At 39.1% G+C, this 16,476-nt stretch overlaps 1 protein-coding gene across 1 annotated transcript in view; it reads right to left on the bottom strand.

Moving 5' to 3' along the window:
- The window catches only part of ube2j1 (ubiquitin-conjugating enzyme E2, J1), a 40,863-nt gene that overhangs the window by 23,144 nt on the left and 1,243 nt on the right, over positions 1-16,476 (bottom strand). Inside the window, exons 2-4 of the mRNA XM_008312715.3 lie at positions 4,811-4,884; positions 3,916-4,047; positions 2,072-2,156 (exon numbers count right to left, since the gene is read on the bottom strand). Coding sequence (XP_008310937.1) covers positions 2,072-2,156; positions 3,916-4,047; positions 4,811-4,884 — 291 coding nt within the window. The remainder of the gene's footprint in view (positions 1-2,071; positions 2,157-3,915; positions 4,048-4,810; positions 4,885-16,476) is intronic.

A 16,476-nucleotide genomic window follows, 5' to 3' on the forward strand; every position in this document is an offset into this window, starting at 1 on the left:
TCTTAGGTCGACACGTAATGTGACATAGTCTGTTTTAAAAATCGAAATGTATTCATCTTCTACCACTAGGTGCTAAACCAAACCTTAGCAATCAATAGGTGAGGGCAAGACCCCCTCTATCGCAGGCTAGACAGAGACAAACCACCATTCGCTAGTTCGCCCATGCCTGGTCTAAACCCAGCTCACGTTCCCTATTGGTCGGTGAACAATCCAACGCTTGGTCAATTCTGCTTCACAGTGATAGAAAGAGCCGACATCGGTAGGACACCTTTTGTAATTGTAGGGTGACTTCGATATTTTAATGAGAGGTAAAATATATGTGAGGTGGTGTTAGCCTATGAATCACGTTCCACCTATTTTCAATTCTGCTTCACAATGATAGAAAGAGCTGACATCGGCCATTGCGCACAGACCGTGGTGCTATAGCTAGCTCCTCCAAGTCCAACGTTAAAGTCCAGACTTTATAACAGGGCTGACTTGATACAACTTTTTTTCCCCATGTCTGATGCTGATACCGATGCTACAACTTCGGGAGTATCTCCTGATACTGACATCGATCGAGTACCTTCTTAGCTCCTCCGGCATGCCGTAGGCTACAGTTGCCGAAGCGATAGTGTCCCTGTTTACCGCAGGTTGTGTAAAGTTAAGCTGAGCATTCGGGGCTCAGGGGTCGGATCGCACGTGCTACAGATCCTGAAATTTTACCGATCATGAATATCGGATAGAGTTGTGTGTAAATATTTATAACACACACACAAAAAAAATCTTTTTCCTGTCGATGTGAACGTGCTGACGTATTTCACCGTTCCTTGGGTACAAATTGTGTTGTAAAAGCGAAAGCTCAGTGTGATTAGTTAATTAGATTTTCAGCTCTGGAAGCTAAATCGCAGTGGAACGGCTCTTTTTTTTTGGAAATCATCCATTATCCTGTTAATTAGACACTCCAAGTTGATCATGACTATCTGGGCATGAGTGCGAGTGTGAATGGTGGTTTGTCTCTATCTAGCCTTCCATTGAGGGGTTTGCCCTCTGGAGTGTATCTTGCCTTCACCTATTGATTGCTAAGGTTCGATTTAGCACCTAGTGGTAGAACAGGCACGGGCAAACTAAGGCCCGGGGGCCGGATGCGGCCCGTTTGGCTTTTTAATCCGGCCTGCCAAACTTATCCAAATTATATTATTAATATTTATTATCATTATACTGCAATGCCTACATTTCTCCAATAGATGGCCTACAAAAGGCCTAAAGCATTTACATGTCCTGACCTGGTCCCCCCGGTCAAATTTTTTTAACTGTTGTGAGGCAGGTTAGTTTGACCCTACTGATGACGTTGTTGTCGCAACAGCAATCCTGCTTGTGAATGAAATGCATTCTATTTTTTTCCGTATCGTGTTTTGTTTGGATTTTAATAAAAGGCTGCTCTGATCTTTCTTTTTTAAGAGCGTCTCAAGAGCTCCTTCTGTTTTTGTTTTTTTTTGTTTTTTGAGTGTAACCCTTTCACGGAGCTTTAGTCATTTAGTTTCCGTTTGCAGCAGCTTTTGTGTGTTTAAAGTAAAAAAAAAACAAAACAAAAACAGTGCAATGAGGTCAGAAAGACAACCTCAGGTTCTGTTTTCCGGAAGGGAGATATATCCGTTTTATTGAATAAATTAGATCTATAAATCATCCTGTAATTGTCACATGAGTGATTGGAGAGCAAATAATAGCATCTCTCATCACTTGTCTTTTATTAGGCGCTTGTTTTACGGCCTTTTTATTAGCATCTCATAATGTGTTTGTGCCTGCTGAATACTGGCTTTTATTACAGGACTGAGGGTTACGTTATTTATTACGGCAACATAACTGTCACATAACTGTGACAGAGAACTCTCTCCTTGTAAAACAACTTGAAGTGACGTATAACACTTCTGTTCAAACAGCGCACATTACCAGAGGACACTCACGGTTTCCCAAAGACCTGGATAAAGTTTCTCCGAAAGACTGTATTTTTCTGGTTTGGGAAATGATGACAGTTTTCAAGTTGAACTTTTTTTTAAAAAAAAAGAAAAAGTTTATAGTGAAGGATACTTACTGCTCCAGGATGGCTGCCAGGTCTCTGGATGATGGCCAGAAATGCTCAGACAAATCTTCTTCCCAACTTCGAATCTTCCATTTGGCTAGGTAAAAATAATAGAAAGCAGGTAGGAGTATGTGGGATGGATGGATAAAACAATACCCCCGCCCCGTCCAACCCTCTCGAGAAATTAAATACTGCCGACAACCTAACATTTTTATCTGTACAAACCACTGTATGAGTTGCTGCCCCCTAGTGACAGGAGGCTTGTTATCATTCAAGCATTACAGCAGTGGTACACTTATGTACAGCGTGCCTCCCCCCCCGCCCCACTATTTGTACTGCACTAGAAGTACGCATTTTTTTTAAAATACAGTGAAATACGCAGATGTCTAAAGTTCCAGTTTGCGCAGGAACAATTTGAAAATATTATTGACATGACGTTAAAACAAAATCGGGCTGTGTTGCATGACAAAATAGTGATTCTGGGTTACATCTTGTTGTCAGGCCTGCTACAGATCGAAACTGGCGGTTGCATCATCAAGTGCACTGGGAGATGATGACAGTTCCCTGCACTGTGATGAGAAGCTGTTATTTCATGGCTTTGGCTGCTTTTTCGATGTGATCGTCCAGGTTGGCTGTTTTCTTGCCTCCCCTGGTCTAACTGCAGCCATCTCCTTTGCCCTCCGCCGTGTTCATAAATTTACACAGGGGTATAATCAACTCCAGACTTCTTTTCCAAAACATTGAGTTCAACACTGTTCAGGCTTACGATGTCCTCGACATTTGGTGTTTCGTGGTTACATCGCCTTTTTCCATAATTTTTTTTTTTTAAGTCATTCCGACGTACGCATTAAAAAAAAATTTGTGAGTGAACAAATACGTTGTCTTGTGGTTCCCAAACGTAAGTCAGACTCTTCTGATGTTTTATGTTCAAGATCTGGCATGGGAAAACTAAGGGGCGGGGGCCGGATGCGGCTCGTTCAGCTTTTTAATCTGGCCTGCCAAACATTTCCAAATTTATTTATATTATCATTGTACTTCTACCTTTTCCCTGCAATACCCACATTTCACCAATAGATGGTGTAAAAAAATGCATTTTAGCTTTTATGCATGACTTTCATGTCTGGTCAAGATTACAGCCTTTATGCATGACTTTTACATGTCTGGTCAAGATTATGATGTCACCACTGAAGTCCCCTATTAGTTCCACAATTGAGAAATTGAGTGTGAGACCCACACAAGTGGTTTCTCTGGGACTCGAACCCAGGACCTCCTGCGTGTAAGCTAGCTAACCCGTCCCTGGATGGGCCTGAATTACCAACCATTTAGATAACAGGCAAACTGCTAACTGATTGCTTAAGGCAAAATTGACATCAGGCTGTGGTAACGGAAGTCCGACATAGGTTTAGCACACGTGCTGATTAATTTTCATTAAAAAGAGGTTTTAAATACCAGAGCGGAGAGGATTTAGAAATGTGTCCAATATATAGATATATAAAAAAAAATACCATAGTGACAGGCCCTATAATGAGAAAGAGACTATCACAACAATACTGTTGTGCACACTGTGGCTTTTATCAGGCTGTAATTAGCGCGAGTGGCAAACATCTGTTTTAATATGACAACCCCATAGTCTCGCAAAAGCGGAGCAAATCCCTCTGACAGTTCGGTGACAGGCCAGGCATTATTCTGACAACTGTCACTACACGTGACGCAACTAGAAAAAAACGGCTGAAGGTTAAATGACATGCTGTCTGTTTCCCCGCTCTTTGATCATTGGATGTGATGTCTTCCCCGTTACGCTTCGGCAGGGCAATTATTGCTCGCAATTGAAGCTGCAGCCTTCGGCCACCTCTTACTGTGAGGAGGATGATGCTGGGGGGCTTCATGGGGTACTCCGGAGGAAGGACAATGCGACCGTGGTAAACGCCGCCATCGAAATCGGAGTCCGGGGGCCCACGTACGGAGAAGTGCCATTCAAATAGGTTATCCTGTAGAGGGGGGAGGAGAGGGGGGGGGAGAGCGAAGTGCGTCACAGCGCTAGAAAGACGAGATCTCGACAAATACACTCCACACTGGCTTAAACTGTAATGTAATTATAAACTCTCCTTCTTTTTTTTAAGCACCAACTAATTGTTGCGGTTGTCCGCAACATGCGAGTCTAATTAACACCCAACTCGCGAAAAATGACTTTCCAATGTGATACATCTACAATTTATTTTTACACACAAATTAAAACGTACAATTTTTTTTTCTCTCCACATTCACTAGAAACTTCAGACATTTATTCTTTTTTGGTGATTAGCGGATAATCCTAAAATAATTTTTAATTAGACAGCCAACATTTTAGTCCACATGTGGTCAAAACACAAAGGTAATTTCACCTAAGAGAAGCTGTCATCAAAGAGTTTGTTTTGATTTTTTTTTTTTTGCGTCTAATTTGACAAATAAGACTATTACTACTTATGTATGTGTCAAACTCAGGCCCGGGGACCAAATCTGGCCCGCAGTGTAATTATATTTGGCCCGCGAGATCGTATCAAATGTGTACTAGAGGTGGCCCCCCAGTATATGGACTCTTATGTACTGGCAGGATTTGTAGTACTAGCGGTGTATGTACTATGTTATAGCACATACATTTTGATTTTTTTTTTCTTTTTTTGTTGGTCTGTGAAAAAAAAATTTACAAATGCTTTGTAGCAAAACACATCAATCTCATATCAATCTCATCTAAGCTGCTACGATAACTCTTACTTCCAGTGGTTGAGCGTGGTAGTGTTCCGTCGGATCCCTCAGTTCTGCGGCCTCTTTCATCAGCCTCTTTACCGCTGGTAATTCAAACAAAAAGCACACACACACACACACACAAAAAACAATGTTAGAAAGCGTGTACGAGTATACGGTGATCATCGCTGCTTACGCAGCGCTGGTCGTCTCATTTTTCAGCAGCCGAACTGCGTGAAAGGATCAATAACACAGTCAAAGTGTAATGTGATTTAAGAGTTCTGCTTCAAGCTTCTTCCCCGCAGTTTGAGATTTACTTTCATCACCAAAACACCACCGATCAGATCTCTGCAGGACTAATTAGCAATTATTTGGTCTTTCATGAATTTCATGCATTCCCTAAACAGCTTTCTCTTATCGCTGTCTTTCTCTTACACAGTTTTCCCCGCTGCTGTGTCGTGTTCCTTCGATTGTGGCTTTGCAAAAATGATTTGGCTTTCTACTCTTTAGTTACTCTTTTTAAAAGCAGAACATTTTCATCCCAACATAAGGATGAAAACAAAATCAAAGCATGATTTTTATTATTTGCAAATCAAACGGTATTATTGAATAACGGAAAAACAACGCCTCAATTATATTTTCTTGCTGGCATTGTGCAACTGAACTTAAATCACAACGGCAGTTCAACGTTCTTTGCTCTTTCAGAAACTCCAGCAGTTTACAGCGTGCCTTTGTGTAAAAGACAGTTGACCGTATGATTTCACCCAACTGTCAGAATACATCTGAGACCACAGTCTTTCCACTGGCCTCGAGTTCTGATATACCATAGCTGGGGAGCGGCAAAAGTTCCTTTAGGCAGCATAAGAACACTGACAAAGATAGACAGTTGAGAGAAGCATCCGGAGGGGCCAGGGCTTTATGTGCTGACAATAAAGACGTTCTACTAAAACCCGCATTCAGTGTGTGAAATGTGGAGAAACTTTCCAAAATGAAAAAAAAAAACCAAACCTAACAAACTCATTTGACACGGTAGAATCTTCTTCTAAAAGAATTATTCTGAATTAATTGAATAGATTTCATCCTCTGAAGAACATCAATCACATTAATCCTGCTTTTTTTTCTTTATTCCCCCCGCCCCCCCACCTTTCATTTCCTGTCATAAACTCCCACTCAAACTTTACTTTGTTTTTTTTTTTCCTCTTGATATTTTCAGTCTAACGATTTCAACGCAGACACATCAAAATCAACGCTTGGATGCTCACAATTACCCCCTTTTTGCTGCTTGCTGTTACCTGCTAAGTTGCTGTCCCTTTGAAGGCTTTCCAGCAGCTCGAACAGCCATGTTTTGATTCCATTAAATGCTTTTTCATGTAACAGTAACACTGATCAGACGATCTCACGTGATGTGCGGCGTATTCTTGTGCATTAAGTGTAATTATTTATAGTTGATTTAGGGCAGGCGAGGCTACCAAGCACTGATCGTCGTGCTGCGTTCGCATGGTGACTGAAGTTCGTGAGACATTTTTTTTTATAACCTGTTCATGTTCACATTTCTGTGGTTTATGTATAACGGGTGATGGATGATGGGTAAAATGCTGTAACTCGGCATCCACCAACATTTGGATCAAGCTGACGAGTTGTTTGCAATCAGGAATTTAAGCAGCTGCTTTGAGGCTAAATTACCAGAATTTCCCAGCAGTCAGTCAGAACTGAAGAAGCCTCTTGGATAAAAGGTGAAACCCTCGATGTAACTATTTTTGGATTAAAAGACCTGGATGACTGAGAACCTACACAGACAATCAGGAATTTGTTTCTAAGGTTACAGTGCTCCCTCGTTTATCGCGGTAGATAGGTTCCAAGGCCTGCCGCGAGAACTGAATTTCCGCGAAGTAGCGACACCATGTTTATGCGCAGTAAAATGATGACGAGGAAGGTGATGATGACTTTTACTGCGCAGTCGATGATTGATTTTACTTCTCTTCAGAGGGTGGTGCCATTTCTTGGGGGCGCCGCTTCCACGGTTTCCGAAGGTGTATCCGTAGTAGTAGCAGCAGGAACCGGATCTTTTTTGCGAGGCTGCAAAAACGTTGTGATCGGCAGTTGCTTCCGCTGCGTCTTTTTCCAGTCGAAGAGTAGCTTGTAGGGAGTCATGATTTTCTCGTCGATTTTGTTGCAAAATTGGACCGATCGAACCACATCGTCGTCCCATTCCTGTGACATCTCATAGTTTCGTGGGCTAATTAGCGAGCACCCCTAAAATGGTTCCATAGAGTAGCGGTTAACACAACTGCCATACACATCTGCGATGCACACAGACCGTCCTGGATTTGAGTTCCAGTGGAAGCAAAAACCTAGTTGCAACCACATAATTAATAGTGCCTCAGGAGGTAGCCTATGTAGGTTGCAAAGATTTACACCAGTCCAATTAAAGGACTGGTATTATTATTATTTTAAAAAGGGGAATGATGCAGAAAATGTTTGGGAAACACTGGGTTTAACTCATAGCTACACAATACGACAGTAGCTGTCAATAATTTATTTGCCCTATTTTTACCCCTAGTTTTACAGTAGCACAGATTCTTTCAAACTCCTGAATAGTTAAATATGTCTCTTTGCTTTAAAGGTGTATGCAAAAAAACAAACAAAAAAAATAATAATTGCAAGCTTTGGTTTGGGGTCTGTTGAGGAAATAAGGGTCAGTTAGAAACACTACGGTGCGGAAGCCTTGTTTAGGTTTGAAAAACTTGAAATTGAAATATATACTTTATATTTTCTTTTTTTCTTTTCTGACAACTATTTCTTTCTGCTCACTCACAACAAAACAATAAGCAAACAGCACTGTGTCGTTTTTACCGCCGGGCAAAAAGTTGAAATTACATCTCAGGTGAAAAATGACAGCCCTTCAACAATTAGGTAGACCTTAAAAAGGTGAAATGGCTAAGGTGACTAATTAGAGGCAAGTGCATCACAACAGCAGGAAGCTGCTGTCACAGGAAAAACACAGCTGTACCTGTGACCCAAGCACAAGGCAGGCAGACAGAAAGAAAACATGTTATTGTGGTTGTTGTTGTGGTCAGACATATTCAGAGTGAAGCGCCAGAGAAACACCGCTAAAATAAAGCTCTGTGCCAAGACCGAGTCAACAACAGGTTCAGACAGTGTTCTGAACACACACAACTCCATTCCAAAAGAAAGAAAAGTTTCACGAGTCCAACTGATTACAGATGATTTCTTATATACCAACACAATGACGATAAAAAGAAACCTTGGCACTTCAAAGATGTCAATAATGACCGTGGTGGAGGAGCTTTTTAGGGCAGTGGCACCAAAGGACACTGGGAGGTTGACAGATGTAGTGATGGCCGGAGGCTGCTGCAGCCGCTTTAGTCACAGTACAGTGAAGAACGCGGCAGTTCGTAACATCACAGTCTTAATCTGTGCACAAGGACCCCTAATAACAGGGTACCAAAAAACCTTACCAAATTTGAACAAAACAAATAGCTACAAATGCACCAAACGTGGCTGGAAAGTGGACAGTAATTGCGATACATAATGTTAACTTTGACTTGGAATGTAATCGGATGACCCCGCTGTTGAACCAGAAATAGAGACAATAGGATGGGAACATAAAAAGGAAGACGTAGGTCAGGAGAAGAGGATGAGTAAAAGGGCAAATAAGAGGTTGAGATGCCAGGCAAGCTGAGATGTGCAGACTATGAAAGGTTGGCAAAGTTGTGGAGCATACAGAAGTAGAGTAACGTTCAGCAAAGTTGTGGAGCATACAGAAGTAGACGTCGTAGACGAGTAACGTTCCACAACTTTCAGGGCACGTGCACCACCTATTCTCGCCCGAGGATAGACACTCTCAAGTGTAAGCCCACACATGAGAATGAGGAAAGTAGGCATCTATTTTCATGGCTCGCCCTTTATTTAATAATAGTACAATGGTTCATAGAAATTGTCTGCAAAATAAACGTATTACTACGGGGCAGCAGTTCAGAAAGTGAACCTGAGTTAGCTATGTTCAACCCCTATGCATTCGTGGACATAATTTTCGAAACCCAAAAGCTGATCAAAATACATCTCATGTTTACGCTGTTTTCCATTGTGAAAGTCTTTCTGACCATGGGGTCCCTGGACAATCAACCCACAACCATAATATTTTTTTGCTTTGAGTCTTGAATACAAAAGTTGCAAAATTTGCAACTAAATTAAGTAATTTATTTATTCAAATGAGAACTTCACAACATAGGATATCTGATGTTTCTTGGAGAATTTAACGGCCCGCCTGATGCTTGTTTCTGATACGTTATGACAGCAAGTGAATTTGCTCTGGTGTCCTGCCACTACCGTTATTGTCAATATGCATATGCATGCATAGATTTTTTTTATTTTTTTATTCCATCAACAAAAAACTGTCAGGTTCTCTGGTTACGCTCCACGAGAAAGACAAATTATGATAAATGTGGGGCTGCGAACAAAGTCAACAAAAGCAAGATGGGATGGGAATCTTAACTGCACAGTTTAATTCAGGGCACTGATCTGCAAACAGCTGGATATGTAGCTGAGGTGTTCTCACCGTGTGAGTTTCATTCATCCATCAAAGGTGTCAACATATTTTCGTGATTTCCGAAGTGATTAAGCAGCCTCCTTGTTCGCAACCTCACAACAGAGATTAGAATTCATATAATTTATCAAACACGGGGAGAGTGCTAAGAATGCATCCCATAAATATGTAATATCGTTTCGCAACCTATCTAAACTAAAGATACACTGTGGAGATGTACAGGTTGCAATTTCTGGGCCGATAGCGATGTTGTATTCCCATGAATATAGGGTATCTTTAGCTTTAGCACTAACATTTCTTCTCATAAGTTATTGTAAAACGTTTCCTACAAAATGTACTCGATCACAGTCTCTTTCTTGTTCTTTCAAAAACAGTATCCGTAGCAGGTCTAGTAAAAGGTTGTTAGCCTTTCGGAACTAGGCATGTTTAGCTGGATGATGGTTAATTAAGTGTTGGATTAGGTTTGTCGAGCCCAACAACTTTGGGCTGCATCCAAACGGTTAACACTGCCGTCTTATCATAATTTAGTAGTATCTCCTTTTTTTCTGCATCTCAAGCTCCTCCGAGACTAAAATCTTGTTCTGCAGTTGTTGTTTTTTTTAAGATATTATAATCAATTCTCTCTGCGGAGAATATTAACAAGCCATGGTCGGAGGTCTGAGGTGGTAGCATCTCATAACAACAAAACAACAAATCTGTTACAGAAAGATCAACCGAAAATAAAAACTAACTAAAAGATTTTGGTTGAAATCCTCCCAAAACACTTTGTGCGTGCAAATCATCAAAATATCAATAAAGGTCGACATGTTCCACATTTGGGAACAAGTAAAGAAAGAATTACCCTTAATGTTTTGTAAAAAGCACACAGTTGCTGGCCTGAGGTGCCAAGTATCACAACTGAAAAGTATTTTCAAGTTCTTCGGGTAAAACAGTAATTTGTTTCAGAAATAAAAGAGAGATGTGTATGAAAAAGAAATAATTACTGAAAGGCAGCACGAGCAAGAAACAAATTACAATTCGATGAGAAAGAAAAAAATGAGCAGGCTGCAGGGCATGTGGTGGAGGCATTACATTGAAGTAATTTGTGGAGAGGGAAGTAAAAGTTGTGGTGGTATAACTTCTCTATTTATCTAGCTCTCTCTTGCTGTGTATTTATCATTACAATTGTGTTTTTATTCCTTTTACATCAACACAGACCTAATTTGTGACCAGAAACACTTGGTTTAAGGTCATAAATTAGGTTCTGGCTCAATGTCCTACGCTGGGATATTACCGATGCTTACTTAACCGTATAAGAAAAATTTTCTTCAGAACAACATCTCAACTGTGCGAATGGCTTTGTTTTTGCCCGGCTATCTAACGTAAAAATATTGGTGTGTCAAGAGACTATTATATATATATATATATAAGCATTCTCTGTTGTCAAACGTGAAAATAATACTGTTTAGCTTAGGCTAAATGGTTCCGGGACAAAAGACAAAGTCATCTTTTTTAATAAAAGTCAGATGTGTCTGAAGCACTGACATTGTGATATGAAAAGTAATCATTTGCACTGCTTTGTTGAGACCTTACTGAGGGTAAGACATAAATCACAAACATCAACTGGGACAGACTGAAGGACAACGTAACAAATCCAATGATTTGGGTCTTTTCAGGTAAAGTTATGGAAATGGAAGATCAAACAAGAAAAAAAAAAGACCTCTCCTTTGGCTGATCATTTAAATCTTACCAAATCAGGGTTGTTGATTTTTGCTACTATGTTTGATTAGTTTTTGATTAAAAAGGTGATATAATACCCAATATGGGCAATGCATACACATGAATCGTAATCTGAAAAAAAAAAACAAAACAATAAAAAGCTCAGACTAATGGTTCACAATGTGGCAGATGGTGCCTATTATCATTACAAATTAATTTTGATCTGAATATTTTTATTTTTTCCACAGTGTTGGATTGTTGGTTTCTATTTTTGTGTTTATTCTCTGATTGTGAATTCATGTTTGTGTTGATTATATCAGTTTGGTGTGGAATTTTGATTCATCAAACCATTAGAGTTTTGTGAATATGTTGTACTATCCACATGGAAGGACATTTGGAAAATTGGAAATTATTATTCATGCTGTTGTTACTCTCAGGCAGTAATCTTGCAAATACACTTTCCCCTTCCTTAGTTCTGCATTATTTAAACAGTAAGAGTAAAGAGAATAACGGAATTTTTACTGCTTGATTGTAACAAGGTTACGCCCGAGGTTATACCTCCCGAAAATCCTTTAATTTTTATTGGCTTCTGGTTAAATTCAAAATTAATTTGAAACCTTGTTAATCAAAGCATGAAACTGTAACAATACTAAATAATTAACGCTACTTCATGAATACTTCCTTCAGACACTGGATTTTTTTTTTTTTAATTAATTCTAATATCGTCTTTTTAAAAAATCTTAAACTAAAGGAATATATATATATAGCCCACAGGCTCGTGTTTTTAAAGCATCAAAAAATAAAAGCCCAGAGATTTTTCTCCAAGTAATCCTGATGGCATGAGCACAAGGCACTACCTCCCCTAACAGCAAGTGTAGCAAATGAGGCATTCACATTATGGCAGTGTGGACCGGGACAAGTGATTGTGCAGAAAAAGCAGACTCAAGAGTACAGTTGTAAGCTGCACAAAAAAAAAACTATTTGCTTGACTTTTCTTGTCTTTAATCATTCACACACACCCCACTTGTACAGTTAAGTTATTCCTCTGAGTCAATGCATTTTTTTTTTTAACCGTTCTGATTCTATCCAAGGTAGGATTGAAAAGTAAATAGTTGCTGTGGGTCAGATACAAACGGAGATGGCCACTTTCAGTTGTTAAGGATTAAAGAGTCTGAGAGCTTTATCTGAGAGCTGTACAGATAAACCATCCACTTCATCTTTTTGCCCACAGGTTAGCCATGAGTTTCCACTTTAGAAATCCATCAACAGAGTCAGGGGCGCTCAGAGGTCTGATGAGCTATCAAGAATGGACAGGCTTACAGAATGAAAGATGAGCTACTTGTAAGAGTGGGCTTTGAACCTTGTCCATCAGTACCATCTGGGACAGTGGTTGGCAGTTTCAGCTTTGATGGCTGGGTCAAGCTCTTTTTTCCCCCCCTAGGCTCGGACTCTAAGCTTTCCAGGTCATGGGCACGATATACCAGTGTGACATTCTAATGCCAGTGGGAAGTCGATCTTCACTGGTAAATTATACATCCATCAGTCACACTTCCACTCCAAACTTTTTTTATTATTATTAACTTTGGGCTCCACGAGAAAATACTAAATTTACAATTATTGAATACTTGAATGTTTTGATCACAGTCTTTTTGTTCAAAGTCTCTTGCATCTGATAAGCAGTGATAGTTTTTGGTTGGTTTTTTTTTTTTTTGTTGGTTTTTTTTTCACATTTACCAGCTGGCACATTGGAATATCCCCAATTTTCTCAGCACACCTGCCTTGGAAGCAGACAGCAGGTAGTTCTGGGTTCGATTCCCAGAGGAACCACATACTTGGTGCCTGCCTGCTGCAGCAGGTCTGCTGTTAACCCAAGAATAACCCAAGTGTGGGATCAAGTTAAAATTATTATTATTATTATAAGTTATATTATTATTATTATTATTATTATAAGTTATTTAGTTGTTTTCTCCTGTTCTCCGACTGTTTTCATAAGGTTATGCTGTTTATTTTCCTGTTAAACAATTAAATATTTCAGATCCTAACCAACAATTTGTTTGCAAATTGTTGCAAATATTGGGTGATTTTCTGTTATTTTCGACCATTTGTGGAGAAAATTAATGGATCGATCGACTTAACAGAAAAACAGCGTTGCTTAGTTTCTTCATTATTCATCATCCTAACAACTGGATGTGGGAACTCTGTTTGCGGTTCCTAATTGAATATTGAATAATTGTACAACAAATTGTTGTTTTTTAGGTAGTCGGTGCACAGCCAATTGAAAACACGACCTTGGGTTTAACACAAGTACGTGCTCATGATCTTGCAGTTTAAACAAAATATGATCAGAGGCTTGATTAATGTGATTACTGCGTGTTTGGTGTTGCCCTTTCAGTAGTGCGAGCTAACTTGAATCACGACTAAATTACGGGGGCCAGTTTCCATATCTGCAATATGCACACTGATATAGTGGGTTGATCTATTGAGTGGGGCATTTGAGGCAGTGGATACCATGGTAGACCAAAATAATTACGGACAGCTGCAAAACAACTACATTTGTTGACAACACAGAAAGATGTCAGATTTTTTTCTTTTTCTGATGTCAAAACTGCCTCCAGAGTGACACGGTTAAACAACAATGTTTTTTGTTTTTTTTTAACTATATCCGGTGACACGGTTAAACAACAATGTTTTTTTTTGTTTTTTTTTAACTATATCCAGGGCAAACTACTGTACATGTCGAGCTTGACGTCTAAAATGGACATTCATCTTGATGTCTAAAATGGACATTCATCTTGACGTCTAAAATGGACATTCATCTTTTGTTTTGCCACTGCTTGAAGGGACTGTGGTGACTGATTTATTTCCAACGCCCCATTTGATCTCCTCCTTCCATAAAACATAAGTAGGAATAACAGGGAAAAGTCCATGCCCACAAAAGAGCTGTACACCGGTTGCTGAGGTCCAGTTGCTGGCTCAAGGCAGCAGCATGATAATCCCTATGTGCCACATCATCTTATATAACACACATTTAGAGTTTGTGCCAGGGGAATGGTTCATAATTTGTCCGAAAGGGAGAGATGGGATATTACATGAATCACAACAACCCGACTCCAAAGACGTAACAAGCACAGGGGAAAAGAGAGAGGATAAAACATTTTTTCTAAAGCCTGACCATTATGATGCTTTAACAACACGCAGCTACTCTACAAGGTACAATACAAAACTAGAAAATTAAAGAAGAGCTAGACTCGGTCTTACTTTGTGTCTTCAGAATTATGAGAATATGGGTTATTAAAAAGGAGCAATGAGAGGAAAATGGGGGGGAAAAAACTGAATGCTGAAAAAGAATGAATATTGCTTAAATCATGACGTAATATATTTTATAACATGTTTTTCTTGGTCAAATTAAAGCACATTCAGGATCTGTTTTTCCCCTTTACAGGACGGTGTTAATCTATTTTTTTTACATGTTAAATTGTAAATAGGTGTAATTTTTTTATGCATTTTCACTTTTTTTTCTACATGTTAAATTGTAAATAGGTGTAATGTTTTTTTTATGCATTTTCACTTTTTTTTTTCTCACTGACTTACTGTAAGGTTTTTCTAACTAACATAATCTTCTGGGTGGGACTGTTTTGCCTTTAAAGGGCATATACAGTATTCCTCCAGGTAGACATGCACATATTTGAGGTAATTCGGCTCATGAACTGTTCCAAAATTTAGGAGAATTACAACACCTGTGTGGATGTAGGGTTGTTGTTTTGTTTTTTTTTTGATAGAACATCCTGTGTTTTCATGTAACCCCAGACAGACATGGTGTTCATATCAGGGCGGTACGTACCATCATCGTACTTCTTTACACTGACAATTATACCTTAATTACATTTGCTCTATTTAGCTGTGTTGTTCAAGGTCTGCGGAATAGTTTGTGGCTAACCATGCAGCTCACTGATGTACTGCACAATGGATAGATGTTTGCACATGGATCTCAACATTAAGGAGAACCATTAATTCTGACCAAATCTCCAACTTGAAGAGATTACGCCCCCAAACTTGCAAGGGATCTCCACCATTCTCAACTGTTGCCTTAATACACTCATAAATGTACCATTCCCCAGCTCTCGGGCTAACAATATATTTCTGTTACAGGCATTTTTATTCCATATTGTATATTTTATGTATGTATGTTGTATATATTAGGTTGACCTTAATTCTGTGTTTTTCATTTGACCAGCACCTTTGAGTTTGCTTTAATGTATTCCTATTATACACAAGCTGTATATCAAATACTCTGGAGGGAAAAAAAAAGTTCCAAAGGTGGATTTAAACAAACACGGCATGACGTGGGTTTCAAGCAGCTGCTTCTATTCTCTATATGAGTAAACTTTGTTTGCATGACCTTGGAGCCAGAGACTGACATAATGAAAGTAAACATTTCGAATACATAAACTCATCCAAGACAGTAAGTGGTCCTATCTGGCTGGCTTTTAGTCTAAATCAAGTCATTTTTTACAATAAATATGAATAGAAATGAGCTAAAGTGTTGTAAAACTACATTCATATTTTGACAAAAATACGTTTTTTTTGTTTACGATAACCTAAGACACATGCTTTCAAAAATGAACTGATTAAGCTGATCTGTTGGATAGAGTGAATGATAAGGTTTTGAGATCCTCCTCAGGAGTACTGTCATTTTAATCGAGCAGCTTTCAAGCCTGTCCTTTCTTGTCCTTCTGCTGTTAGCGTCTTCTTTGGTCTCGCTGATACAATTTCGTTGGAATGAACATTTCTTTTACTGTCTCATTACAAAAATAAGTGTTCATCTTCACAGGGTTTGCAACTTTTTTTTTCCAAAAGTTACAAGTGCAGTTTTTTTTTTTTTAAATCAATTACCACTGCTGATATACTCAAACATGTTTAACCTTGAGGAGTTTTTCCACCGTCGCTTCCGTATCACGCCCAACCAAAATGTTTCCTTATATAGTTAAATAAAAATGTGCCATTATGTAGATAATAGATCAAGGATTTTACTGGTTTACTAACATATGGAAGTAAAGATGATCATATCCAGCAGGTACTTGAATGTCATGAATATGACTTCAGTTTCATGTTTCTGTTATGCAACGTAACAAACACCACTGCTCATACAATCTTATCTTCCCTTTTAGGCATGTGCACATGCAAAGAGAATGCAATCTCCCAACAGTAAGACCATCTTTCTGGACTAAACACATGTTGTACAAAGAACATAAAACCTCAACGAAAAGAAAAAAAAAACATCTTCCTAAGCCAGGTTGTTTCATTCTGTACGTAACAGTATTAACCATCCTTCTACTGTAGGGATGAAACAATGCAATTGTGAAATGGTTAAAAAGCGATACAATCACATATGTTCGCCTATACTTTTGTATGTGTGTCCGTATGCTGTTCA

Source organism: Cynoglossus semilaevis, chromosome 7, assembly GCF_000523025.1.
Source record: "Cynoglossus semilaevis isolate Cse_v1.0 chromosome 7, Cse_v1.0, whole genome shotgun sequence".
Taxonomy (NCBI): Eukaryota; Metazoa; Chordata; class Actinopteri; order Pleuronectiformes; family Cynoglossidae; genus Cynoglossus; species Cynoglossus semilaevis.